The sequence below is a fragment of the Thunnus albacares genome, chromosome 2 (genome assembly GCF_914725855.1).
Source record: "Thunnus albacares chromosome 2, fThuAlb1.1, whole genome shotgun sequence".
Lineage (NCBI taxonomy): Eukaryota > Metazoa > Chordata > Actinopteri > Scombriformes > Scombridae > Thunnus > Thunnus albacares.
Window position 1 is genome coordinate 33,938,436 of NC_058107.1, and position 26,442 is coordinate 33,964,877.

The 26,442-nt window shown below is 41.6% G+C and overlaps 1 protein-coding gene across 1 annotated transcript in view; it reads right to left on the bottom strand.

Moving 5' to 3' along the window:
* The window catches only part of LOC122967288 (protein unc-13 homolog B-like), a 200,591-nt gene that overhangs the window by 119,437 nt on the left and 54,712 nt on the right, over positions 1-26,442 (bottom strand). Inside the window, exons 5-8 of the mRNA XM_044331849.1 lie at positions 24,418-24,541; positions 21,614-21,687; positions 20,737-20,794; positions 19,117-19,330 (exon numbers count right to left, since the gene is read on the bottom strand). Coding sequence (XP_044187784.1) covers positions 19,117-19,330; positions 20,737-20,794; positions 21,614-21,687; positions 24,418-24,541 — 470 coding nt within the window. The remainder of the gene's footprint in view (positions 1-19,116; positions 19,331-20,736; positions 20,795-21,613; positions 21,688-24,417; positions 24,542-26,442) is intronic.

Here is a 26,442-nt window from a genome sequence, read left to right on the forward strand (position 1 = left end):
GGGAAATCAACATGTAATTAAATGACTACTGTAGAATTCAAAGGTTTTATTCCAAACTTCATTATTTAGGAAATTATCATTTCAAATCCATGTGAGTTTTTGCCAAGACATAGATAATCAGGAAAGTATTGTACAAGATAATGCATTTTCTTTAACATTTGATTTTAAAATTAAACAATTCTACTCAATTATTAGAGCAATCATCAGGGAAAGAAGATGACACAAAACAAGGAAAACTAACAGGGTTCAGTAGGGTAAGCTGAATGAATGAACAACAATGTCAGGAAAGGGATGCCACTAGCACTAAGAGGTCCCCAGCCTTCTCAAAGATGTGTGATCATACTGAAAATTTAAAGGATTTGGCTGGTGATTTTTTATATTTTCCTTATTGTCAACAATTTTCATGTGCAAAGCCAAACCAACAATGAACTCATCCTACTTACAAGTATTGTACATGTGTCTAGAGTCTGTTATATCATATTCCTCAGTGCCGTAGAGCTCTGTTGTTGTCCAAAAACTATTAAAAACATGTCAATGAGCCACACTGCTCTACTGGGTGACGTGTTCCTTTGTCCATGAAAACAGTGGTTACTGTAGCTTTTGTAGAAACAGCTCAAAAGAGTAAAAATAGATATAAGATAGTAACCCACCACCAAGCAAACTAGCGAAGCCCTGTAAACAGTACCATGTTTTTGCGCATTCGCAGAGGCGTCTGCCTTACTAGGACCCTCACACCTAAGGGTTATTATCTTATCGCTGTTTTTACTTGGAGCTGTTTCTAAAGAAGCTATGGTAGCCGCTGTCTTCAGGGACAAAGGAACATGTCACCCAGTGCAACGGTGTGGCTCATTGATGTGTTTTAGGTTTTGGACAACAATGGAGGTCTACAGCACAGAGAAATACAATACATCAGATGTTGGATACATGCAAAATACTTGTAAGTAGGATGAGTTCATTGTGGGTTTAGCTCTGCCCATGAGATTTGTTGACTATGAGAAAATATAGAAAATCACCAGACAAACCCTTTAAAGGTGGTAACAGCATGTTGATATTGAGACTAGCTATAACAATTTACCACAGTGTGTGTGAGAGTGGAATAAAGAAATTACCTTTTAAATTCAGCTACTTCAACTGCAGTTCATTTACAGGATCTTCTATTGTATGTACCATGCTACATGTACAAAATTATTTTACCTTCTAGTTAAAGATTTTGTTAGAGCAGTGGGGATACACTTATCCTGATCTACATATACTGACTGATCAATATCATAGGAGGCTGATTGAATAGGAAACTACTATGTGGCTGCGTGATGATTGAAATTGCTAACGAGAAAAGTGGCTCTGTGCTTTAACGGGCATGATTTACTTTGTCTTGAGTGTAGGCCAAATTGGTTCTCACTGTTCCTTTTATTCCAGTGTCCAGTCTGCCTCCATGGTGTGCACTGCCACACCATCATAAATCTATCAGAGTTTGATTCATATAAACAAATTGGCTGAGGCTGGGAGAATAATTCAAAGAACTGCAGGGGACAGAGAAAGGAGGGGCCTTATATACACCTCAGAAGTGAAAAGCTAATAAATAAAGACCATCGGTTTCTTCATTCATTGCTCTTCCATCACTGTCAAGTATGCTATTACTGAGGTGTGGTAAGTACAAAATAGCACCCGTACATTTTCACATAATTGTGAGCACTTTCCAACCAGATGTGATCATGTCCTTTCCTATGGCTTTGATGACAGAACTTATACTGTCAGATTTTCACTAAATGGTTTGTATTTATGGTTGTGAGGTGGATAAACTGTATATTATAAACAAGAAATTCATTTGGTCGAACTAAATCTAACTATGTCTAAATCTAAAAATATGCATAGGATTTTAAAGGTAAGTTGTGGGATAGGAAAGGAAAATAACAAATACACAATTACAGATATCAAACGTGGACCAAATAAAAAATACTCTAAATGAAAGGGAAAAAAGCAGGAAAGGGCCTATAGATTTGTCTACATTAGAATGATAAATGAACAATGCCATTTATCATACAAATTGTACTAGCCTTTTTGCAGCTTCCTTTGTCAACAGGTCCTGTGGTTGCTCTTTGCTTAATTCTGCATGCATAGTGTCAGGTGTGCCAACTTCACTCTTATCTACCTCAGATGGGGTGATTTTTAACTGGGGTTTTTCCAAACCCTCTGCTAGAGAATCTGAGTGAGAAGGGAGGCCAGACAGTGGTGACTGTGCTAAGGTGTCACAGCTTCCTGTTTTTGAAGTTTCTGTTGGTCCCTCTGTATCACTGGCATCTGCACTTTCAGTGTCTCCTGAACCTGGGGAAAGTTTCTCAGACTCTGGTTCACAAAATTCATCTGTGGGTTTTGGACTTTGAGACTGGGGTTGGACTGTGACCACCGGAGGGCAGGATTCGGGTTTGGGAGGGTCAGAGTTTCCAAACATTGAGCCAAGTGTCATGCCAAACACAGATGAAGTAGATGATGGTTCATCCTTTCCTGCTGGCTTTTCATCCTGGAAAATACCAGCGGAGAGGCTTTTAAAACCAGAAAACAGACCACTGTCTGTCTGTTGTGGTTGTGATCCCTTCACACCAGTGGCTGGAGACGGAGTGGGGGAGAAAAGAGATCCAATAGATGATGTGCCTTCAGCAGCTACAGACATAAAGCCAAATTTAGGGGCAGTCAAACTTGGTATTTCAAATGTGCCTTTGGTTTCAGGAGCTGGTGGTGCTGCTGTGTCAGACATTGCTGAACCTGGTTCCTCTAAATGCACAGCATGCTCATCATGCCCTGCTTCTTCCCCATGGACAGCTGTTTTTATGATTGATTCAGTCAGAGAACTTTCTTCTGCCTCTGTTTTGTCAGTTCGTTCTGCCTCCTCCATTAACCCTTTTTCAGGGACCTCTGAGTCCTCAGTGCTTTTAGCAAGTTCATCTGGAGATAAAGGTGTCTTCTCTGTGTCTGTCTTTTCAGTGCTCTCAGAGACTGTTTCCTTTGCAGAAGGATCCCCTTGTCCAGACTCTGCACCTGACTGTTGAGGTTCCTCAGATTTTGTTGTCTCAGGACCCTTGAACATACCAAATAGGTCGCTGGTAAGAGATTCTGTAGCCATGCTACTCGGGAGGCCAAAAAACGAGCTTTTCTGCTGCTGTTGTTGTTGTTGTTGTGGCTGACGAGGAGCAGGTGATGATCCAAAAAATGAACCAGGTGAACTTGAAAAAAATCCACCAACAGTTGGTGGTTTACTTGGGGCATTTGGGGTTGAAAACATTGACATAAAGCCAGAAAATGGAGCTGGTTCAGGGGGCTTCTGTGGTCCTGGATGTCTTGGTCCAGCCATTCGTGGTCCTGCCATTCTTGGGCCCCCCATCCGTGGGCCTCCCATCCGTGGCCCTCCCATCCTTGGAGCTCCCATCCTTGGAGCTCCCATTCTTTGTCCGGGTGGGCCAGGTGGCCTGACCATGCCTTGCCTGGGCTGTTGCTGTGGTGGAGGACTAGCAGGTCCCAATGATGGACCTTTCGGAGGCCCCACATCTTGAGATGTCACAATTTCTGGTGAGTTGGTATCAATAGCTTTTTCCTCATCTGTTGAGACCACTGCAACAGAATTATTTCCCTCAAAAGGTTTCTCTAATTGATGTGCAGGTTCTGCACTAGATTCTCCAAGCTCCAATTTTGCCTTAATTGGTTCATTTGCAGTCTCATCAGATGTGGCTTTCAAGTCTTTCTCTATAGATTTTTCTGATACTAAAACTGAAACAGCTTCTTGTTCCTCACCCACAACTTGCAAAGGTTCCTTGATTGATTTTTCCACATCTGATGTTTGTTCTTCACCAGCAACTTTTAAAGTTATCTCAGTTGATTTTTCGGCATCTATGACTGCTGTTTGCTCTTCACCAGGAACTTTCAATGGGCCCTCAGTTGTTTCTTCCACATCTGCAACTGCTGTTTGTTCTTCACCAGCTACTTTTAAAGGTATCTCAGTGGATTTTTCTGTATCTGTGACTGCTGTTTGTTCTTCACCAGCAACTTTCGTAGGCTCCTCAGTTTGTTTTTCTACCACTGGAATTGTTGTCTCTCCTTCAACAACAGGTTCCACTCCAACCATATCTGATATTGAGGTTTTGTCAATACTATCTCTTATACTTTCTGACATCTGAATAATGTCGGTTTTTTCTGATATCGCAGGGCTTTTGATGGCAGCTATGTCAGTTTCATCACCTGTGCTCTTAATTTCAGTATTAGTTTCTGACTGAGCAACTTCTTTCTCAGAACCCACTGTATCGTTCACTTCTTTATATTCTATTTGGCTGTCTGACTGTTCCACATTTACTAGATTAGCTTGTTGGCCCTGTATTGTCTCTTTCTCTGGTAGATTACTAGTCACATTTGGTGTGTCTGCAATAGATACTTCACCCACAGTTGAGGCATTTTCAGCACAAGGAGGGTGTTGTTGCATTGTGGCTATTTTGTCCACCTCTAGTTGTGGATCCGTTAAGGGAACAGTATTTTCAGAGGTCTTTTTGGTGACTAAATCTTGAACATCTTTGCATGCCTGATCTGCTTGGAGTTCTACCTTAACTGATGATGTAGAGAGAGGTTCAGAGGGTACATTTTCCATAGCCTGAACAACAGGATCATTTGCTTCTTCTGAAAAATCTTTTGTTTCTTGGGGTTTCACATGTTCTGGGGCAATCTCCGTCTTGGCCGGAACAATTATTTCTGGCTCTGTTTTGGTTTCCTCCATGAAAGACATTCCAAATAGGCCAAACCCACTTTTAGATTTGTTACCATCAGAACTCCCACCAAGTGAAAACACAGAGGAAACTTTGAAAACACCCTCTGATTCAGATGGTTTAGAGGCTGCTGGTTGTGTGGCTGATACTTGCTGGTTTGGTCCGCTAAACATAGAGAACAGTCCTTTCCCTGAGGACTCTAAGCCTTTGGGTCCTGGTGGTGTAACTGTTGGTCCTGGTGGGGGTATTCTAGGTCCAGTTTGGACCTGTGCATTAGCACCTCCAAACTTGGTAAACAAACCTGCACCAGGAGTTTCTTTATGTGTAGTAGAACCTGGGAGGATGCCGCCAAATAAAGACGATCCAGCACTAGGCCCAGCAGGACCTCTGGGACTGGGTGGTTGCTGAGGGGCAGGTCCACCAAACATGGAAAACAGGCTTTTGCCTGGAGGTTCTTTGGGTGGGGGTCCTCTAGGTGGTGCACTTCCAACAGTTGGACCTCTTGGACCAGATGGTGGCTGACTATTGGATCCACCAAACATAGAAAATAAGCCTTTTCCCTGGGGTTCTTGTGGGGTTGACCGTGGTGGTGGTGGGTCTTTAGATCCAGGTGAAGATGGGGCATTTGATCCACCAAACATTGAGAGTAACCCTGTGCCAGGAGTGTCTTTGGTAGATGAGCCAGGGAGAATGCCACCAAGCATTGATAATCCAGATTGAGAAGATGCCTGCTGTGGGGTTGCAGTGGAGCCACTAAACATAGAAAATAAGCCTTTTCCTGGTTGCTCATTAGGCTGTTCAGCCTCAGGTTGATCAACCTTGACAGCTAAAATATCCTCCTTGGAAGTTGTGATTTCCTCTGTGGGAGTTTTGACAGGACTGGGCTCGGGGGCAGATAAGGAGACATCCTTTTCAGTTTTGTCATCAAGCTGTTGGACTCCTTCAGATGACTTTATGTCTGAGGGTACTTCTTTCAGTGACAACTTATCAAGAGACCGAACTTTGTCAGGCAATACCACATCTGAGGTTGTGCTTTTATCATCGTGGGCTAACTCATTGAGGGTTTCAGCACCTTCTGGTGGTGCTAGCACTGAAGTTTTGTTTTCAGCCTGGCAGGCCAGGTCACTCAGAGGCTTGACTACTTCAAGTGGTGTCATATCAGGAGCTATTGATTTTCTCTCCTTGAAAGATAGCTCAAGTGATGGCTCACAAGCCTCAGTAGTCTCTGCTGTTACTTCAGCTTCTGAGAGGGACGCTTCTATGGTTAAGCTTTTCTTGGTCAGGATGTGCTGCTGGTCATGTTCATCTGCATCCGTAACACCTGCTGTAGTCTGTGTAACCGACATCTCTGGTGAGAAGGTCTTGACCTCCTCTGATTTGATTAATGCCTCTGTGCTACTGATATCTGTAGCCCTAGTATCATCAGATATATCTGACTGTGCAGTAATATCAGCAGTCAAAGAATCCTTACAGTCCGGTAGTGTTACTGCAATGGGAGTGATGTCTTCAGAAGCACTGTCTTCTGGCAGCTCAGGCTTGCTACATTCATTGAGCTTGAGTTCAACTGTCTCTTCCTCTGGTGAACTTGCTGCTGAGACAAAAATATGGGGTAGTCTAACATACTGTTTTGGCTCACTTGGATCAATTTCCACATCAACAGAAGCTCCCTCTGGGCAATTAATGCCAATGTAGATTGACCTGGGATGGCTGGTTTTCTCCTGTAATTTGTTAACTACACTAGAGACCTCACTCAATTCAGTACTGACATTGACAGATTCTGTGGATGTAATTTGTTTGTATTCCTCTGCACGTTGCTGCTGCAACATAACTGATTCAGGTACAGCTATGTTATCACTGATGGCAGAAGACTCTTTAGATGTATCCACTGACAATGTTTCTGAAAGCTCTACTGCACCGCCTTCATTAAAAATTCCTTTGGGTGACATGGTATCTGCTCGTTTAGAGGGTGAAGATTCAGGAGGGGGCAATTCTTTCCCTGGTGTCTCTGCTGCTGGGCTTGCATATAGTGTTGCCTGGGGTTGCTGATAGTCTTGATCAGTAGGCTCAGACCTGAAACCATACATTGCTGACTCGTTTGAGGGAGAGACCACAGGTGATATCATTGGGGATGTTTGAGGGCTCACACCACTTGAATCTTTTCCTTTGTATTGTGATTCAGTAATTAGTGATGGTACTGGAGCAAACTCTGTCTGCAGGGCTGCAGATTGATCTGTGGATAATTCAGATGGTGAGGAAGCAGCTAGTTCACCTCCAATTATCACTGGACTGGATTCAGTGGAATATTTAGTTTGTGTAGTTGGAGATTGAATAAGGCTTTTCCTTTTCGACAAATCAGAATCTTGATCTGGTAATTTAGAAGCAGAGTACTCTTGGTCACAAACAAGTGCTGGTGTGCAAGGCAGAGAACTTGACACAACAGACATTTGTGAGCTTAAAGCAATTTTCTCTGGTGTTGTAGTGATAGGGGTTGCTGGGGCAATAGTTCCTTCAACACTGTAGGGCACAGAAGATGTACTAAATGCTGATGCCATTTTCTTATCATGGCTAACTGCAGGAGCCTCTGTTGGAGTAACCTGTGCCCTTTGGCCCACAGGTGTAGACACATTCTGAGTGTGGTAGGGTAAAACTTCAGCTGGTGTTGTACTGACAGAGGATTGTGAATCCGAACCACTAAATAATGAAATCAAACCTTTGACAGATGTGGATCCTGCTGGTGTTGAATGTATCTCTTTTCCTTGAATTTCAGTTCTAAAGCCCTGGTTCAGATAACCACTTTGTACTTGTTTTACAGGCATTGAGTTGTCTTTTGTGGTGACTTGTGATTTAGGTGCACTAACCTCTGATATGTGTTGAATAGAAGCCACAGTACTTGAGGGTACAGCTTGTGTCTGATATTGTTGAACAGTGACAGGGCATTGGCTTGGATCAGGCTGTTTTGATAATTGAGGTTCTTGCATAGTTCTTGCATAATAGTCTGTAGTTGCACTGCTCTGCATAGGCTGTGCATCCAAAGACTGTAGAGAAGGATGTGTTCTATGTCTGTCATGTGCTTGCTGAACAACTGGGGCAGCCGAAGACTGTGGGGAAGGAACAGTTTGGGATCTGCCATAAAGTTGCTGGGTAGAAAAAGGAGGCAATGACTGTCCACTATTTGTCATTGTTCCACTTTCGGATGGGCTTTCCTCAGTGCTCCCAAAGCTGCCCACAGTTGGCTGCTTGATAAGAATCTTGGGTCTAGGGGTCATGTGAACATGCTGAAGACTTGTATCCTGTCTTTGCAACTTTTGAGCCATAGGCTGATATCCAGATGAAGCTATAGATGAAGTACAGCCAATTTCCACACCAGGTTGCTGGTATTGCTGCCGTGGGACTGAATGTTGTGTTTGCAGCTGAGTTATATTTGGAGGCACTTGATCAGGCTGCTGATTTACACTGTTTAGTGAGAACATAATAGATGCATTGTCATGCATTTCCTGAGGAGCAAATTTCTGAGGGGGCTGTATCTTCCTTTGAATGGGCACCAAAGAAGAAACTGAAGTATTCACTGATTCTAAGTTCAATCCTGTTCCTGATTGCCTTCTGAAATGTATTCCAGCTTGGGTGGTGGCCTGTTTATCAGTGGAATATTCTCTATATTGTAATGATTGTGGAGTTTGAGAAATTGCTGTATCTTTTCTGACCTCCTCAGGGGTGGCTGCAGGTATATATTGCTGCTGACAGTCAAGACTACTTTGAGACAAAGCAGACACACAAGGAAAGGAAAGATCCTTCACTTCTTGATGACTAATAATTGTAGTTTTATTTTGAGGATCCAGAGTTAGATCAACAATACCCAGTGATGTTTTCTTTTCTAATTGTCTTCCAGTTCGCTTTCTTTCAAATATTTCTTTCTTTGCTTTGTTATTAATGAAATTCACAGGCTGTCCATCTTCTGGTTCAATGTAATTACTTAAAATTTTAGTTGTATTTAGGCTGTCTTTTGAAGAGAAGTCCATTGGCTTATGTTGTGGATGTGTGTCCCGGTAGGTGGTCCTTGAACTAGAAAGGACCTCATTACTATGGTAGGTTGATATCTGCCTATGCAGTGTCTCAGTTTTGTTGACTCCACTCAAAGCTAGTCTTCCTTGTTGGTGTGCAGATTGCTCCACTATAAGTGGCACACCAACAGAACCATTCCTTGTTACAGTTGGCTTGTTTCTGACCAATGGTAAAGCTCCAGTTGAAAAGATATCAGGAGTTGTTTCAGATTGTGTCTGCTGTGGTTTTGGAGACATGTCTAGGGAGCCTTTGATGGAGTTGGCAGGTGCAGATGCTCTTAGATCAATATCTCGAGATCCACTGTGCACAAATTCTTGTTGCATCTGCTCTTGAGATCTTACCAGTGTCTGTTGCCTTTTAGGTTGCTCTTGGGAGGGGTGTGTTTCCACAATCAGTGGAACACCAACAGAGTCGCTTTGAGAATATGCAAAGCTTGATGTCCTTGTCCTTACAAGTGACACTGGATCTGAATAGTATGGCGCTGTGTCTGATTTACATGCCTTTGTGGACATATCTAACGTACCTTTAACAGAATTTGCGGGAGCTGTCAAGAGTGGATAAGGTTGGATAATGGACTGTGACACACCATTGGTCTCATTTACACTGGAGCACTGCACTGTCATACAGCTGGCAAGTGGTTGATGCAGAACAGAGGCAATATTTCTATCCAAGGTTTGGGGTTTTTGCACAGGGATCACTGTTTGAGGTTGCCTCTGACATGTCGATTCCAGTGGTGTTGGTTCAACTACTAGAGGCATACCAACAGAATCTTTTCTAGCAAGTGCTCTTGCACTTGGCTTATTAACAAGTGAAATTGCTTCACTCTGAATAGAATCAGATTCTGGCCTTGTTGTTCCCAATGTGGCCTGGGATGGCTTGGGTGACATATCCAGTGCTGTAGCTGTAGCAGGTTTTGTTGAAGTGGATGTCTGATATGTTTGAACAGTGGAAGACAACTGTGAAGTTGAATGATTTGACTGGGCAAAGACACCAGGTCCACTCTGATGAGATCGTTGTTGATATAGAATTGAATCTGAGTGGCATTGAGTCTTAATCTCAAAGCCCTGCTGTGCATTTGCAGGGGAGCTCATCTTAAAGTCACCGAGAGGCTCTTGAGAAGGGATATCAACGACTAATGGTACACCAACAGAATTTTTTCGTGCAAGCTCACGGACACTTGGCTTGCCTCTTGTTAGTGGTATAGCCTCAGTAAGAGTGTCATCTGTTCTTACTTCCGGAACCACTACTTTCAATTTAGCAGAAGATTTTGAAGTCATGTCTAATGTGGCCTTGACTGTATTGGCTGGTGCTGTGACTTGCTGCAAAATTTCAAGGGATTCAGTGGACCTATCTAAAAGAGACAGCTGTCGTGGTAACAATGCTCTCCTCCTATCAGATGAAGTATCCTCCTTCTTAATAGAGCATTGTACTTGATCATACTTAATAGTATGAGAATGATGTCCCTCAACTGGAGGAGAATGACTATACTCTGTTGTTTGTCCCTGAGGCTCTGGTGATTCTTCTCTATATGACAGGTCAATTGATTCATGATGACTTGGACTTTTGTTGGCCTCCTCAGAGATTGATGGTTTTCTCTTTGTCAGTGGCAGCACCTCACAGACCGGATCTTTTGATGGCATAACAATTTGATGAGTCTGCAGTTTTGTTGTCTTGGCAGACATATCTAAAATGGTTTTAATTGAGTTTGCTGGTGCAGTGGTCTCCTGATGTTGCTGAGCTTTTCCAGTAGATTGATAGGAAGGGGGTGTAAAAATTGCTCTCTTACTGTCAACAATAATCTGCTGTTTAAACCCAGTTGTAACTATTGGAGAGCTTTGCTGCATCTGCAGAGGCACATTAAATGGAGAATTCAACTGCCGTTCCCAAGGCTCCACTTGTTGTCTCATAACAGGGCTTACCGGTGGTAAGGTGGGTACAGGTTCCGGTGATCCAGTTTTTGCAGTTTGTTTGAGACCTGCATTGAGACTTGACACCTTACTAGCAATATGAGTATTTGATAGGCTTCTTGTTTCTGATAAGATCGCATTAGTGTCAGAATTATTTGCTAATTTATCTGATGATGTAAGAGAAGGTTTTGACAAAATGTCTTTTGCACATTTGCCAGAGGCTGTAGAATCAGTTTGATTTGTCCTAGTTGTTAAAGCAGTACTGTTAGAGGCTGGTGGCCTTTGGATATGAATTGTAGGGGGTGTATGGCCAAATCTAACCTCTGGACTGGATGATCTTCTCTCTGATTTGGTATGTTGATCAACTGGCCTATTGCTCGTGTGAGAAACTGTTGTCAGAATTGGAACTCTTGGACTTTGCACTGTGGGATATTCTAAGTCAGGGCATTCAACTTCATCTTCCTCTGCCTGTTTAGTAAGATCTACCACAATTGTGGTCTTAGTCAATTCCAAATTTGTCTCAGTATCCATCTGCTTTTTCTCTTTGAACCTTTTCAACTTATACTTTGTAAAGTCAACAACCTCATCTTTTTGTGTAGATTCTACATTGGCATCTGTTGCATCTTTTTGTTTGATATTTTTGTTTTTATGAATTGTGGCAGAAAAATCTAGGACTTTATTGCGAGGTTCAATAGGAGTGCCAAAGTTATGAGTTCTGTTGTAAAGGTAGGTTTCATTATACGTCATTGAGCTGTCATTCAGTATATGTAACTTTGGTGTACATTCCTGAGATGAATCTTGTGGCTGCTTTTGAGACAGAGAGGATGTTTGATCTGTTGAAGTATGGCGGACTTTGTTAATGTCACACATCCCTGTGCCTGTAGTCTTATTTGCTTGTGATAATACTCTGGGTTTGTCTGCCTGAGATGGCTGCCTTGCAAGCTGTGGTCTCTGTGGGGAAGCAGAAGGCACAGTAGTAGATGTAGTGGGTAAACCCTTAACAGAAGTTGCCTGTGTTGAAGGAGCTGAAGATGCTGTGGCAGCTGGTGGTGTAGGTAGTTTCCTCCCCAACTGTATAGGTCCTGGTATCTTTGAAGCTGGTTGGGTCCCTGGAAGATTTCTGGAATTTTTTGAAGTCTCTGAAACCTTGCTAGACACTGATGCAGCAGATGTTGAGGATGACAGTGTATCAGCTGTACTTGCATCCGTCTTAGAGGACATTGGAATGATTCCTCCAATAGCTGAAAATATGGAGCTTGATTTTTGTTTAAATTGGTCTGCAGATGTATCATCTACATGTCCAATCCTAATTTCAGGAATTGGACAATGTCTTTTTGGATAAATTTGTTTTGAATAGCTCCTTGGAGAAGGTGCAGGTGATGATGTAAGCACATCTTTTATCCCCTGATTCTTCCAGTATGGCCCTCCATGTCCCCCTTTTAGTGACTTTAATGTAAGATCAGCTGCCTCCAGTGGCTCCTCGTGACAACTATAACTATTTTGTACTGATCCCACCTTGACCTTTTTAAGCTTGTACGCAGTAAAATCTACAGGCTGCTCTGCTTGAGAAGATATAGATTCCTGAAACATTTGAGAGAAGCTCTCCAAATTCATGTTCATTATTTTTTCACCTTTTTTAAGGGCAGAAGTTAGGTCTATGGGTGCATCTGAAAGCACTGACTTGTTTGGTTGCTGGCCTGGAATCCAAAAGCCTTGATCTTCGGTGCAAAGGGGGATTTTAAAACCACAAAGGGTCACTTTGTCCTTTTCTTTTTGTTTCAGAATGTTTGCAATATTTTCAGTGATATTTCCTAGAGCTTGTACATCATCTGGTGCAGCACAGGCATAAAGGTGTCTACCAGCTCTGTCAGTTAAAAGAGAATAAATACATTCTTCATTTGTATACACATAATATCCACAGTCCCCAGCTTCAGCTGGCCACCACAACCCTTGCTCCAGTAGTGAAAGCCATTGTTGATACCACTCACAATCCTCAAAAAGCATTTCATTAACCGCATCCCCTGTAGCTCCTGCAGACTTGCTTAAATCCATAGCACCACGTGTTAAATCCACTGGACCCTTTTTTGTGGCAAGTTGTTTTAAAAACTCAGTTGCTGATTTCAAACTAAAGTCTTCAACTTTTACATCATTACCAGCACCACTTTTTTCCACTACTTTGCTGAATTCCTGTACACTACATTCTGTTAGAGACTGACATCTACTTAACCGTGTCTTTGTTTTTCCCATGGACAGATTTAGACCACTACCTCCAACAATCCAAGGTTTTGTGTTCCTATCAAGATCATTCAAATGGTCACAGCTGCTCCAGGATTGCTTGTCTCTGCAACTCATGTCAAACAAAACCAGATCTTCATCTGGCTCAAGAAAGCGATTTCTGCTCTCAAAAAGCTGGGCAGCAGCATCCTTCCAAGGATGTGAGGGTACATTGAAGTCACTGATGTCAACTTCTTTAGGATTTAACCATATACGATTCTCCCATTGGGGTGCTCTAACTGTGGGTATTATATGCTCTTGGCATGTCTGGTAGCGTTCTTGAACTTGAGTTGCAAGGGCTTCAGCAAGGGCATAATCATTGAGTTGCTGCCACAGAAGGGCTTCTATGAGACACTGATGCTCATAGAGCTCTGGTGGAATAACACCATGCTCTGTAAAGTTGTATAAAAGATCCTTATAACCATACTCATTTGCTGTACCATACAAGAGACGTTGAATTTCCTCAAGATATCCTTGAGTTGGGGAAATTGTAGGATCTTGCCAAACCTGCGATTGTGGAGGTTCTTTCTTGGTATCAACAACTGGAGTAGATGTAACAGCAGTAGTTGTGAGTGTTGCTGTACTTGAAGAGATATCCTCCTTACTCTTTGGTAGCAAACGATCAAGAAGGCCTTTTTCGTTTTCCTTTTTCGGAGCAGAAGTGCTGCTGCTGTCACTGGGATCTGTTTTGAAAATGCTTGATAACAAACCAGGGGACGTGCTACTTGTACTGGTTTTTGGTTCTTCTTTCCCAAGCTGGGAGGTTGATGGCTGCTCTGTCTTTGTTGATGGCTCCTCTGTGACACTAAAAAGACCTGAAAGGAAACCTTTTTGACCTGGACCTTTTAAGTCCTTATCTGTGGCCACATCTTGGGAGGAATTCATCTCCACTGGTTTGGTTCTCTGAATTTGTGGACGCCCCTGTCCTGCACGCAGCTGCTGTTGTTGCTGTGTTGTTTGAGGGTTCACCTGATCAGAGGATGATGCTGATTGTTCCACATTAGCTGAAATTTTGTTTAACAGGCCAGAGAATAATCCCCCTGATTCAGACTGGTCTGGATTTTGCCCTGATTTAACAGATGGTTGAACTACCTGAGCAGTTTGAGGTGACTGTTGTTCCTGTGGTACATTTTCACCAGATGCAAGCTTCAAAATACCTGAAAGCAAGCCTCCGCTTTGATTAGGTTGGTCTGTTGCTGTATGTTGAGGACTTGCTACTTTGCCTGGCTGTTGCTGTTGTTGAGGTGATGTTTGACCAAACAGACCAGAAAAGAATCCTCCTTGTTGACTTGGTTGAGACGATTGTTGATCTGCAGATTGACGAGATCCAACAATGTTTGATTTATTGCCTTGCTGAGACCCAGGCTGTGCGGTGGGCTGTTGTGGTGCATTATCAGTAGATGCTAATTTATTGAAAAGCCCCGACAATAGTCCACCCTGCTGTGGCTCTGGTGCAGAGGTTGCAGGTTGTGGAGGTATCTGGTTTTGCCTCCGCAGTGGTTGTCTGTTACCTTGTTGGGGTTGCTGCTGGTTTGGATGACTAACAGATTGCTGCTGCGCTGGAGGAGTGGGACCTGCTGAAAACAGCCCAGAGAGGAAGCCTCCTTGTTGATTAGGTGGTTGCTGGGTTGTCTTAGGGCCTGCTCTTTGTGCCTGTTGCTCTGGTTGACTACCTACTGTAGACTGTGGGGTTCCTGCATCTGCAATTTTGTTAAATAATCCAGTGAGCATCCCCCCGGGACTACTGGGTGGCTGTTGGGGAGGGACTTGATTTTGCCTTTGTAGATTTTGTCTATTGCCTGGTTGCTGATTAGGTTGGTGCCCAGATGGGCTACTGTGTTGCTGATTTTGTGAGTGCAGCGCTGGGTTTGCAGGAGCAGAGTCTTGACCAATTCCAAAAAGACCAGAAAGGAAGCCTCCTTGCTGAGGGGGTGCTTGCTGTGCTGGTTTTTGGTTAGTCTCATGAGCACCAGGTTCAGACTGCAGCTGAGATGGAGTAGGACTAGGCTCCACAATCTTGTTAAAAAGTCCAGATAGCATGTTACCTGACTGTTGATTTGGTTGTGTAGATTGTGTAGGTCCTTTGGGTGGCTGGGAAGCGGTTTCTGTGGCTTTCAATAACCCCCCAAACAATCCACTAGATTGTGGCATTGTTGCTGTTGCTTTTGGAGGTAGTTTTTGTGTTGTTTGGTCTGGCTGTTGTGGTTGGTTTGGTTGTTGATCTGAGGCTACAGGTTGTCTTAGTTGCTGGTCAGGTTGACCTTTTTCAGGGGGCAGGGCTTCAGTTGAACCTAATTTTGACTGAGTAGGAAGAGTGTTCCCTTGACTTAAGTTTTGTTGAGGTTCTTCGGTTTTTGCTGCATGGTCAGCCGCATCCGGTTGGGACTCTTGAACAGACTGAGTTGGCTGAGATCCAGTCACTGTGTCTGTTGCTTTTTTCAAGAGCCCAGATAAAAGTCCTCCAGTGGGTGGCTGTGCAGAAGTAGGTTGTCCTTGCTTTTGAGTTGGAATTTGGCCTGATTGGCCTCCTGGTGATGTAGACTGATTTGTAGGAGCAGAAACATTATCAGAGGCAAATTTTAAAAATCCAGACAACAGTCCTCCTGACTGTTGGGTGGCAGAATTCTGCTGTGTTTGGGAAGAAGACTGGGAAGGTGATGAAAATATGCCTGAAAATAGCCCACCCTGTTGAGACTGACTATCTCCTTCCGGGGCTTTCTTGGATACATCTTCTGTTGATCCTAGTTTCAACAATCCAGAAAGAATGCCTTGGGGCTGTGAGGCTTGTGGTTGTGATCTGGTTTGTTCCACAGGCTTAGGAGGACCTTGATCATCAGATGTGACATTTGCTTCAGACTGGACATCTGTCTTGCATTGGGGATCTTTATCAGACAATGTTTGCTCTTGAGACAATTGTTCTGTTCCAGTGCTCTCTGTGTTTTCGGGGGCCATTTGTTCAGTATGTGGCTCCGTTTGACCACTAGGTTTGGTTAACGTCACAGTGGGAGTCATTTGTGGTTTTGCAGGTTCTTTAGACGGTTCACTTGGGGCTACCTTAAATAGGTTTGAAAACCAGCCAGTTTCTGTGTTTCCTTTTGGTACACTTTCAAGAAGTGCAGCACGATTTGGAGAGGGAGTTCTTGCAGGGCTAGGGGATGGACTTTTTGGTGGGGCATTGGCATCTTCACCAGATGCAAACTTAAGAATCCCTGAAAGCATGCCTCCTTCTGCTTTTGGTGGGGTTGTTGTGGAAACATTTTCAGCAGAGAAAAAAGGGAGTTTAAGTTTGCTGCCTAAAAATGACTCCTCTGCAGGCTTAGTGTCAGTCTGCGAGGAGTTTTCTGGAGGAACTGTTGATATGAGTGTAGAGAGAGATTTCTTAAAAGGACTGAAGAATCCTGTTTCTTCTGAACTGCTTTCAGGTTTTGGTTCAGGTACTGCAGGAGTTCTTCTTTGTTGAATATCAGGAAGCTCACCAGATGACTCTGTCTCTGGAAGAATCTCTACTGACCCACTCCCCGTTTCTTGCAAAAGTTCAATTGATCCACTACCTGTATCTGGCAAAAGATCAACTGATCCACTTCCTGAACCTGGTCTTGTCTCACTTGATAAGTGTTGCTCTGTTTGTGAGCCATCTCTATTGGGACTCACGGCTCTATTTCCAGACCCTTGCTGGGATTCATTGCTTGCAGCAGATGCACTTCTTTCCTCTGATGGCTGAGGTGATGGCTCTCTAGATGGGGGTGCACTGGAAAAAAATCTCAAAGGACTTAGCCTTCCTAACATGGATTCAAACCCAGAAGCAGGTTGGTTAGCAGTGGATGCACTGCCTTGTGCCTCTGTGCCAACGTTTGTTGATGTCTGATCAGCTTCAGGTTGCCGACTGGATTCAGAGGAATGAAAAGGCATCAGAGACTGAAGGGAGAACTTCTTTTCTGTTGGGGGCTCCTGAGAGGCAGGTGGAACTATGGCTACTGGGGGGGAAGTTCCACCACTTTTGGGAATGAATGAAAGCAGCTTTGAAATTCCAGACTCAGGTTGAGCTGATGCCTGGGAGGAAGGTTGATCTGTTGCACTTGCACCAGAGGTTTCTGTGGCTTCAGCACTAGCTTTGGGGATCATAGAGAGCAGTTTTGAAAGACCAGAGTCTGCTTGTGGTGGTTGGGAGGAAGGAGTTGTGCCAGAAGCTTCTGTGTCAGTGGTAGACTTTGACCCTGTGATTGTGCTGAATAATGAGCTCATGGCATTCTTAACTCCAGCTATGCCCTGCTCAACAGTGCTGTCCTCCTTAATTTCAGGTTTTACTTCATTGGTGGCACTTCCTTCCTCAGTAGCCATAGTCCCACTGTCCCCAGGTTGCACAACTTTTGCATCAGTTGGCAGTGCTGGTAGTTTTCTTCTAATTGGTGTAGGCATTGATTCATAGTTATTGATCTCCTCCTCCTTTACAGCCAGGTATTCAGACACTGAGTGAACTAAGCACTGAAGTTCATCCATTGCATCTACATATTCATCACTAGGCTCCTCTACAGGAGACAACATTGGATCTTGTCCACGACCTGTTCTCCCTTTGCTCGAATAGCCTTGTCCACCAAAAGGCATATATTTGCTAGGATAGTAGTAACTTTCATATTCATAACTAGCATCCCCCTCAGTGAATGTCAGTTCTTCCAGTTCCTCCTCAGATCCGAAGGAATACTGCATTTCATCTGAACCAACTGAGCCATATTCTCTCCTCACCCTGATCCTTGCAGCCTCTTCCCGAGCAGCCTCCTCCTCACGAAAAGCTGCATAGCTCTCAAGTGTGTCCTCTAAAGCAGTTTTGGCCCACAGTCTTGTCTTGTAAAGTAGACATTCTGTGTCTGTCTGCTGTCGTAGCTGTTTGACAGAAGGAATTATATCAATTTCAGGAGGGGATGATTCATCCTCAAAGCTGCCGGCTTCCTTGTAAACTAATCGTACTTCTCCACTACCAAAGCCACGCCTCTGCCTACGTGGCCTCCCATTTGGCTCCTCCGTATCCTCAGGGGAGAGTGCATCACACTCCACTGTCTGATAGAACCTGCTGCCTTTGGACTCATAAGGGCTGTCACTGATCCTGTAGATGATGCTTTTATCTTCATCCTCCCATATTTTCTGCTCAGCGTCCAAATAATCATCCAAGACACCTGACTCAGGCACTTTATATTTACTCTCCCAATCCTCCACACCCATACCTGAGTCAACAGGGATTATTCTTACTCTACCCTTACTGTTTGATTGCCTGCATTGAAGTAAAAAAATAGTGCCATGCAGGAAGCAGTGGAACACAATGCAAAGAAAAGAAAAGAAAAGAAAAGAAAAGAAAAGAAAAGAAAAGAAAAGAAAAGAAAAGAAAAGAAAAGAAAAGAAAAGAAAAGAAAAGAAAAGAAATAAATTAAGCATTAGACATGATTCAAAAATAGTAGATCGTGCAAAGAAAGTCTTCATGCAAGTAAAGAAATAGAGCAGCAATTGAAAAAAGCCAAGTACACACATGAAAGGAAAAGTATTTTGTTTGATAGTGTGCAAAATTTTATGGTGCCTATTCTTTTATCACATAGTTGTGATGTTGCTAGTGTACATGAAAAACTCATATGTAAGTAAAAAAAACATTATCAAGTAAATTAGTAACAAAAAACAAAAGTGAAAAGTGTGTTTACTTCGTTTCCCATGGCAACATCCACAATTTCATTGTTTACACGATGAAAATATCTATATATGACAATCTGAAATGGACTAACAGTGTTAAATTAAATAGACACCCAATTTGATACAGGTGTTGAATATGCTAGAGCACAGCTATCTATGGCTGTGCCACTTCTGCTTTAAAATTTGACTTTTTAATGACTTTTTAATGAATTTGTATCCGTACATACGTACGGATACAAATTATTTCAGAATCTTAGGTTGAGTGCTTTTTGATTCACGCCAATGGAAAAATATATTTGGAGCATTTATTGTTATTCATGGATTCTAACCATGTATTTGGCTCCACAGAGGTACCATGGGCATATCATTCTCAAGTGGTGCTGCAATGATGAGAACAGAGAGTTGGGTTTTTGTTTGTGTGTGTGTATGTGTGTGAGTGTGTGTGTGAGTGGGTGTGTGTTTACCTGGGCCCCCTCATTTCTCTATAGTCTAGTTCATAGCTTTGTACTGAGTCAGACTCTCTAGAGAGGGTTTGATGCTGCACCCTGCGTCCTATAGGGTACTGGTGCACTGATGAATTTGTCTGGGAGGTGTTGTGGAATCGAGGAGGTCTGTTGCCAGTTTCACTGCGGTAATCACTATCGCGGTCATCCACTGCACTATCATGGTCGTCAAAAGCTGGAGGAGAAACAACACAAACTGTTGAATATATGATGAATATTTAACTTTCAAAATATACATGATAAATTAACTATAAGAGCTCCTGTATATTTTCAGATAATACTCTGCTCTTATTCATTGATTTGTCTAATGTGATGAACTGCTCATCATTACTGCATGAACTTCATTCATCCAGTTTATCCTGCTTCCACACTTCTTTTGCACTGAAGACATGCTATTGTAAAGTGTGACTCTAAACAAGTTGAACTGGCCAATTAGTCCACAACTGTTCTCAACAATTCCTCCTGAGGATGGAGCCAAAGGTTCAGTAAATTAACTGAGATTTAATCTGAGAGTCAGAGTCAGAAATGTTTGGACAAATAGCTCACTCTTGTGGTAGAAGGCATGTAATACAAAGAGCAGAAGCATCAAGTTTACAGAAAGATATTGCTTCAAGACCCAGAAAAAAATGGAACTGCAAATACCACACAAAATATGTCAACAAAACAGGCACACACACACACACACACAAGTTGTTTTGTTTTTTGATCCATTAGGAAGATACAAAAATGAAAAAACAACAAAGGACTCAGACCAAATATGCAGAGGCCCTTAATTAAAAACACAAGGAAAAAGACAAAGGAGCAAAGCGACATGCCATGCAAAAGACACTGACAAGTCACAGGAAAAAAAACAAAACAAAACAAAAAAAAAACAACCACTATACGTACTCTGCTGGTCACTCCATCCAAAATAACTCCAACTGCCTGGTGGCATAGTAGCAAGTGTTTAAAGAATTCAGGAGGAAAAGTGAATGTTGTTACTCAAGAACCAAACCAGTGACTATAACTGGTGATGGCCAAACGATTATGTAACATGTAATGGGACTGAAAACAGCCAAATCTGTGAGGCTTGATGGACATGAGGAATGGTAATACCAGTATGAGATGAATAAGAACTCATGTGATGGTATAGGTAATTCTACATAGTACAGTATGAGTGATGAACAGTGACACAACAAAACAGTTGCAAAGAGAAGAAATTCCCCAAATGTCAATGAAAACGTTCCATTCGCAGCAGCCGCTCCATCCAAAAATTGTCTTCAGTACACAAACATCAAGCTTGATTTTATAGAAATTAGCAGGGACTCTAAATCATCATTCAATATAAGTAGGTATAAATGTACTGTCATAGCCAAAATACATCAGCATTTGGCTTGCAGCTGATGTGAAATGTCTTTCTCTGCACATAAAACATAAGAAGGACTGAGGTATTCTTTATGTATTTTTTTTAAATCCAAATTAGAAGTCATCATTGTGCAATGGACACAAAACACAGAAACACAGAAACACAAACACATAAACTTACATGTGAGAGTGTTATGTCATGAATGGGTTTAACCAAATGTTTACTTTTATACTTACAGCACTGGGAGGGCACAGAGGCCATTCGTCTTCTCTGGACCTCTTCCTGTAGTGGATACTGGTACAAGAGAAAAATTAAAACAGAAAAAGAGTAGAGAAAGAGAAAATGTAAGGGGGGTCAGCGGAGGACTAATAAATGAAAATAATAACTATTATAAAAAGGTACATCTCAGCACAGTATTTATTGTGTGGATAATCTGTATTGTAATAACTATTATTTGCCATCAGGTGGCAGCAGAGAGTAAACACAAACTGTAATGTCACTGAAAGGTGCACAATGTGATATGTTGGGTAAAACTAAATAAATGAAGAGGATGCTCTCAAAAGCATAGAGACTGTAGTCTGAGATTGTGTAGATAAAACCCAATAGCAATCATGTAAACAGCACAAAACCATCTGACATTTCTTTAAAACATATACAGATTTAAATGAAAACAAAACTTAAGAGATTAGATCATTTTTGCTGCTATCTTTTTTTCCCACAAGTAACAGAGTGTGATCTGGTACAGTAACCTGTCATGTACTTCCTCTGTACATGGTTTTCTACAGCATGAATGGATGCAGGATACAATAAATGCATGGCAAGGGAAAGTTTTTATGATTCACATGTTTTTACACTTAGAATCAGAATGATGTTATCCTGTCCTGTTTGTAAAATTTAGTTTTAAGTAAGATCAAAGGTTCATATTACCACGCTAAGACCTTCTACCCAGCAACCTACCTTCAAGGTGAAGAAAAAGGAAGTCTGTCCTAGCTGGGATTCCCCACTGTTCTCTCAGTATTAAGATATCCTTTGATAGTCCTGAATGACCTGCCATTTAACATCTCTAACAGCTTAACAATTCATAACTTATTAGCAGACTATTAGCAAACTTACCTCATCATGTATCCGCATGGTGTTGATTCGCTCCAGTTTACTAGTCCAATACTGAGCCTCGTCTTCTGGGATGTCTGAACAAGTAGATTGGACAGACAAAAGAGGAAAGTATGTGAAGGAGAGTGCAAGAGAAAATGTGGGTTATGAAAGAGGGCAAGTGGTGGAAATACCCACACACGGAACAGAGGGATGATAGGATGAAGGGGTGACGAAGAGAGAAAGTAAATAATGGAGGAGAGAGAGCGCAAAACACAGAATGTGAGGCAAAGTGCAAAAAGAAATGACAGCCGACAGGCACTGTAGCCCCACCCTTCCCTCAGTTGCCCCCACACGCTCCCTGTCCCATCCCATCCTATCCCATCCACGCTGCTTGACTTGCTCCCATCTTATATTCATGTTTGTTTAATAGCTGATGAGGAGGTTTCCTTTTGGGGCTCCCAAAAATAGAATTAGAAACCACCTCGGGGGCCTCACATGTCCTCCCCGAAAGCCAGAGAAAGGGAAGCAAATCGGGGTAGAAGAAGAGAAAAAGAAAATGTGAAACCCTGACGTTTTGTATTGTTTTCCACATTTAAATGATAGTGCAGTATATATGTAGTGCAGTAGGGAGTTTTTCCTTATTCACATCAAGGGTCTAAGGACAGAGGATGTTGCATTGCTGTACAAACTGTAAAGCCCCCTGACGCAAATTTGTGATATTGAGCTATACAAATAAAATTGACTTGACTTTTATGTATTGTGTCAAAGTTCAGTTTTAGCTAGTCAGTCATTAATATACTGTAAGTACAGTGTAACCACTTATAATAATTTTAAAGTTTCAAATCTCAACCTGTTAAATGTTAATTTGTGTCTAATGTTGTTAATAGTGTTATTATCAGTGGAAAGTTTGCCAAGAACGTTTGACATATGTATATATTTACATTTTAAATGGAATACACTACTAGTTAAAATTTAATAGACTTAAAATACATGTACAAAAACATTAATGCTTCAAATACACTTAAAATAATATACTATTTTTGTATAATTACACAAAAATACATTCAATGTATAACCTTACTATATTCAAACATATTCTGTGTACAGCTTTTAACTCACTAAGCACAGCTTGGTTTCAATTAAACACAACTTTAGTACCTTACTTAAGAATACATAAAGTACATAGTATTTTAGTACTAAGGATACTTCAAAAGACTCAATTTTAAATATGCATTTGTGAAAGTCTTTGTGTTTTTCAGTGTTATTCATTATGATAAGTGATGATCAAAAAGATGCAACTCCCCTAGTGAATTGGATGTCAAACACTTGAACTTTTTTTAAGGGGGATTTGTGCAAGAACTACTATCTTATCTTTATCTTCAGGCCCTGGCTTTTGTGTCAGGACGACTGTACAGCAGCATGAACCAGTGCCATCTTGACATCAGGTGAGTGTTGATAAATAGAGAGCCAGGCAGTGCACAGGGAACGGAAGAGGCAGCTCGAAGGGAACAAGAGCCAAGACACTTCAGACAGCTCCCTGAGATGCCGAGGAAACAAAGTGGTCTAATGTAATGTTGCTATTTAGATGGTTGCACTCGAGAAATAAAAAGAATATTTAGGACTATATTTGGGGCAACCAAAACATTTCCATGACAAAACCCTTCATAAAAAATGAATGAACACTAGTGGAACTTCCATAAGCTCTAACATATAGAGCTTCTTCATGGAAGTCTGAGGGAATACAGAGATACTTTTCTAGTGATGAAACCTGACCTGCTTTGCTGTTAATATTATATCACAAATCTCCAACGCTAAAAACAAGTCGCATGAGAAAATACACATGGAAAGGATTTCACTGTTCTTGTTGTTATAAGTGAATTCTGCAAAGTTCAAGTTAACTGATCAAGATGACATTTTACTAAAAGTTAAAAGCTACCACGAAAAAGTTGTCTTGTCCTTTTCGCCCATTTTGTTTTAATTTCCACTCAAAAACAAATCTGATGTAGGACAATGAGGTCACAGGTTCTTCAACCAACCAACAAACAAAAAAAAACAAGAAAAACTACTGAGCACATAATTTGTTTTATCTTTGACTGATGCTAAATTTTTACTTTTTCTTTAATTTTAGAGCATTATAACACACCGCCAACAGACTGAATTATCTTTTTCCGAAAAACATGCAGACACTGCAGTAATTTCTCACCCCTAAGTAGTGTCTGCGGATCTTCCCCTCAGGCTACTATCAATAACAGATCAGATAAATTAGGACTACCTGAGAAGCAAAACCATGGGCAAAGAAAGGAGAAAAAGCACTGCTCGTAAATCTTATTGCTTTAACTGTACAGTAACATTTTAGCTCTTTTTTTTTGGATTAGGGCAGCTGCACAGTTTAGAGGGATTTTAGTGAGTGAATCAAACTTAATCTGCAAAGGTGTGAGGGACAAAATTGGGATTTTGAAAAGTGACAGATGAGAACATCACAATTATCTTACATGTGAATGAGTTGTTTTCTGGCTCTGCAGCTAAGTATTTGCGTGTGATTTTTTTGGCACCAGTAGTCATCCCTACAATATTATCACAATATCGATATCGAGGTATTTGGTCAAAAATATTGTGATATCTTATTTTGTCCATATCGTCCAGCCCTACCAACAACATTAAACATTAAAACAACAATAATAAAAACACTGATAGGACATGTTGAAAATAAAACAGTGTGATAGCATTAATGAAAAGATTCATTTTAAGAGTCAATATAAAAGATCTCAGATCTTCAAGCAGGGAGTTCCAGAGAGATTCACCTTTAATTCTGAACCAGGACTTACCAAAGGGTAATTCAAAGCGGGTGTCCAGCAGCACTTGATGTGGGGTTGGGTTGGTGGTACCACAGATTTCATCTTCCCTCATTAATACCTCAGAGTCCAGAGACGCCCACTCTCCTGGTCCCTCCTGAAAGAGAGAAACAAAGAAAAAAAACAAGGGATGAGGAGAAAGAGAAAGAGAGAAGTCAAGATGGTGAGAGAAGGAAGACAAAACACAGAGAAAAGACAGACATAAAGAACAAAAGAAAGAGACAGAAACATTTACTCATTGAGAATCAAACATTAACATAGAAATTGAGGTCAAAGGTCGGCTGTGGAGGAATACCAATCAATAAACACAGCAAAGTTGAAAAGATGAAGAGGTGAGGGGCAACACCGGCAGTTCAGACAGTGATAGAACGGCAGTGAGGTTCATACTGAGTGGAGAAGTCAAACATTTGGGGCTGTATTATTAATGACTACAAAGGCGATGCCGCCTCACTTTAAAACTCTCTAGAAAAAGTAATGAGGTGTAGAGGCGAGATGAGACAAGACAAGGCTGCCCACAGCGCACAGTCTGGCAACTGCTTCTAACTAGCAACCTGTGAGAATGCTTTTTAAGACTCATGACAGGTAAAGATGGTGTTTACTAAATAAGGTAGGTGGAAGTTGAGTCTGTGTGTTTATTTTGAGGACTTTCATGTGCGTGAGTAGCCTAAGCACACGGCATATATTGCATATATTAAATTTGATTTTGTTTTATCATGAAGCTCATCCATGAGTACAAATACAACAGCCTAATAGAGAGAGAGCCGGCAGGGTGGAAAAGGTTAACTGTCAAACCACTCAATCATTTCTCTGTGTCTATGGTGTAGTAATTGTGGGGCAAACTGTGACATAATGTATTATTTGTAAAAAGACAACTAACAGTGTGGAGCTTTATGTCACACTCATGTCATATTATACAAACTGTAAATAAGAGCTGCTGAAGTGCAAAAACAACTTAGCCAGGAGAAGAAGATGTGGAGAGTTTCTGACAGGCACAAGATCAATCCAATACTAACATTTATACCATTAATGCAAATATTTAACATGATAAAAGTAGCTAATTTGGACTATATATACATTTATCTGGTGTGACAACAGGGCTACTAGCAATGGGAATAACTATCTTTAAAGAATGTGTGTTTCCCAAGTTGTAATGATGAGACGATCCTCTTACCATTAGCCAACATGGCTAATGACGGCATGTCTTATTGTTGATAGATAAAAATATTCAAAACATATTGCACAATGAGAAAAACTACTGTTTTTCTTTCTTCTAGTTACTGGAAAAGATTTCACAGCAGTTGAGTATGAAGCTATGCATCTGAAATTCTTAATCTTTGTTTGTTTGTTTTTAGGTTAGCAAAAATAGGATTTTGTTAAAGTCTTGTGCCTAATGTTCACCTTATAACAACAATAAAGCTGGATTTATACTCGACGCAAGGGTTTTACGTAAATATCTGGACTTTTAGTTGTGGATTTCACCTGCTGATAGTGCAACAGCATCACTCATAAACAAATACTTTTTGAGCCATATCATTCTTAAATTACATTCTCCAAATTAACTGTTTACAGTCATTCATCCACTTTGTGTTACATCGATGAAGGGAAGGTCTGCTTTGTTATATAAGTGAATATGAGACGATTCCATGCAGTTGCCATATTTATGTTGCTTCGTTTACTGTAATTCGTGGCTGTTGTGTGTTACTGAAAAGGAAAAGACAACAGATCCTTTCTTCAGCTTGCTTCAAGTTGTTTTCACTCTCAACAATCTCTATGAGCATCTTCATCGTCACCAAAGCCCCGACGTGTAGTTACGTTTTTGAGGAGGCGCACGTCAGCTACAGCATAGGAAACAACATAACTGTGAAGTCTACGCACAAAGTCGTAACCCCCTTAAAGAGTAACTGCACGCAGTCCAAAAGTCATGCTTGCCATGCCAGCAAGTAGTGACAACATGCTTTTTCCACACCTTGTAAAGCTTGACCACATCCAGTTGTGATG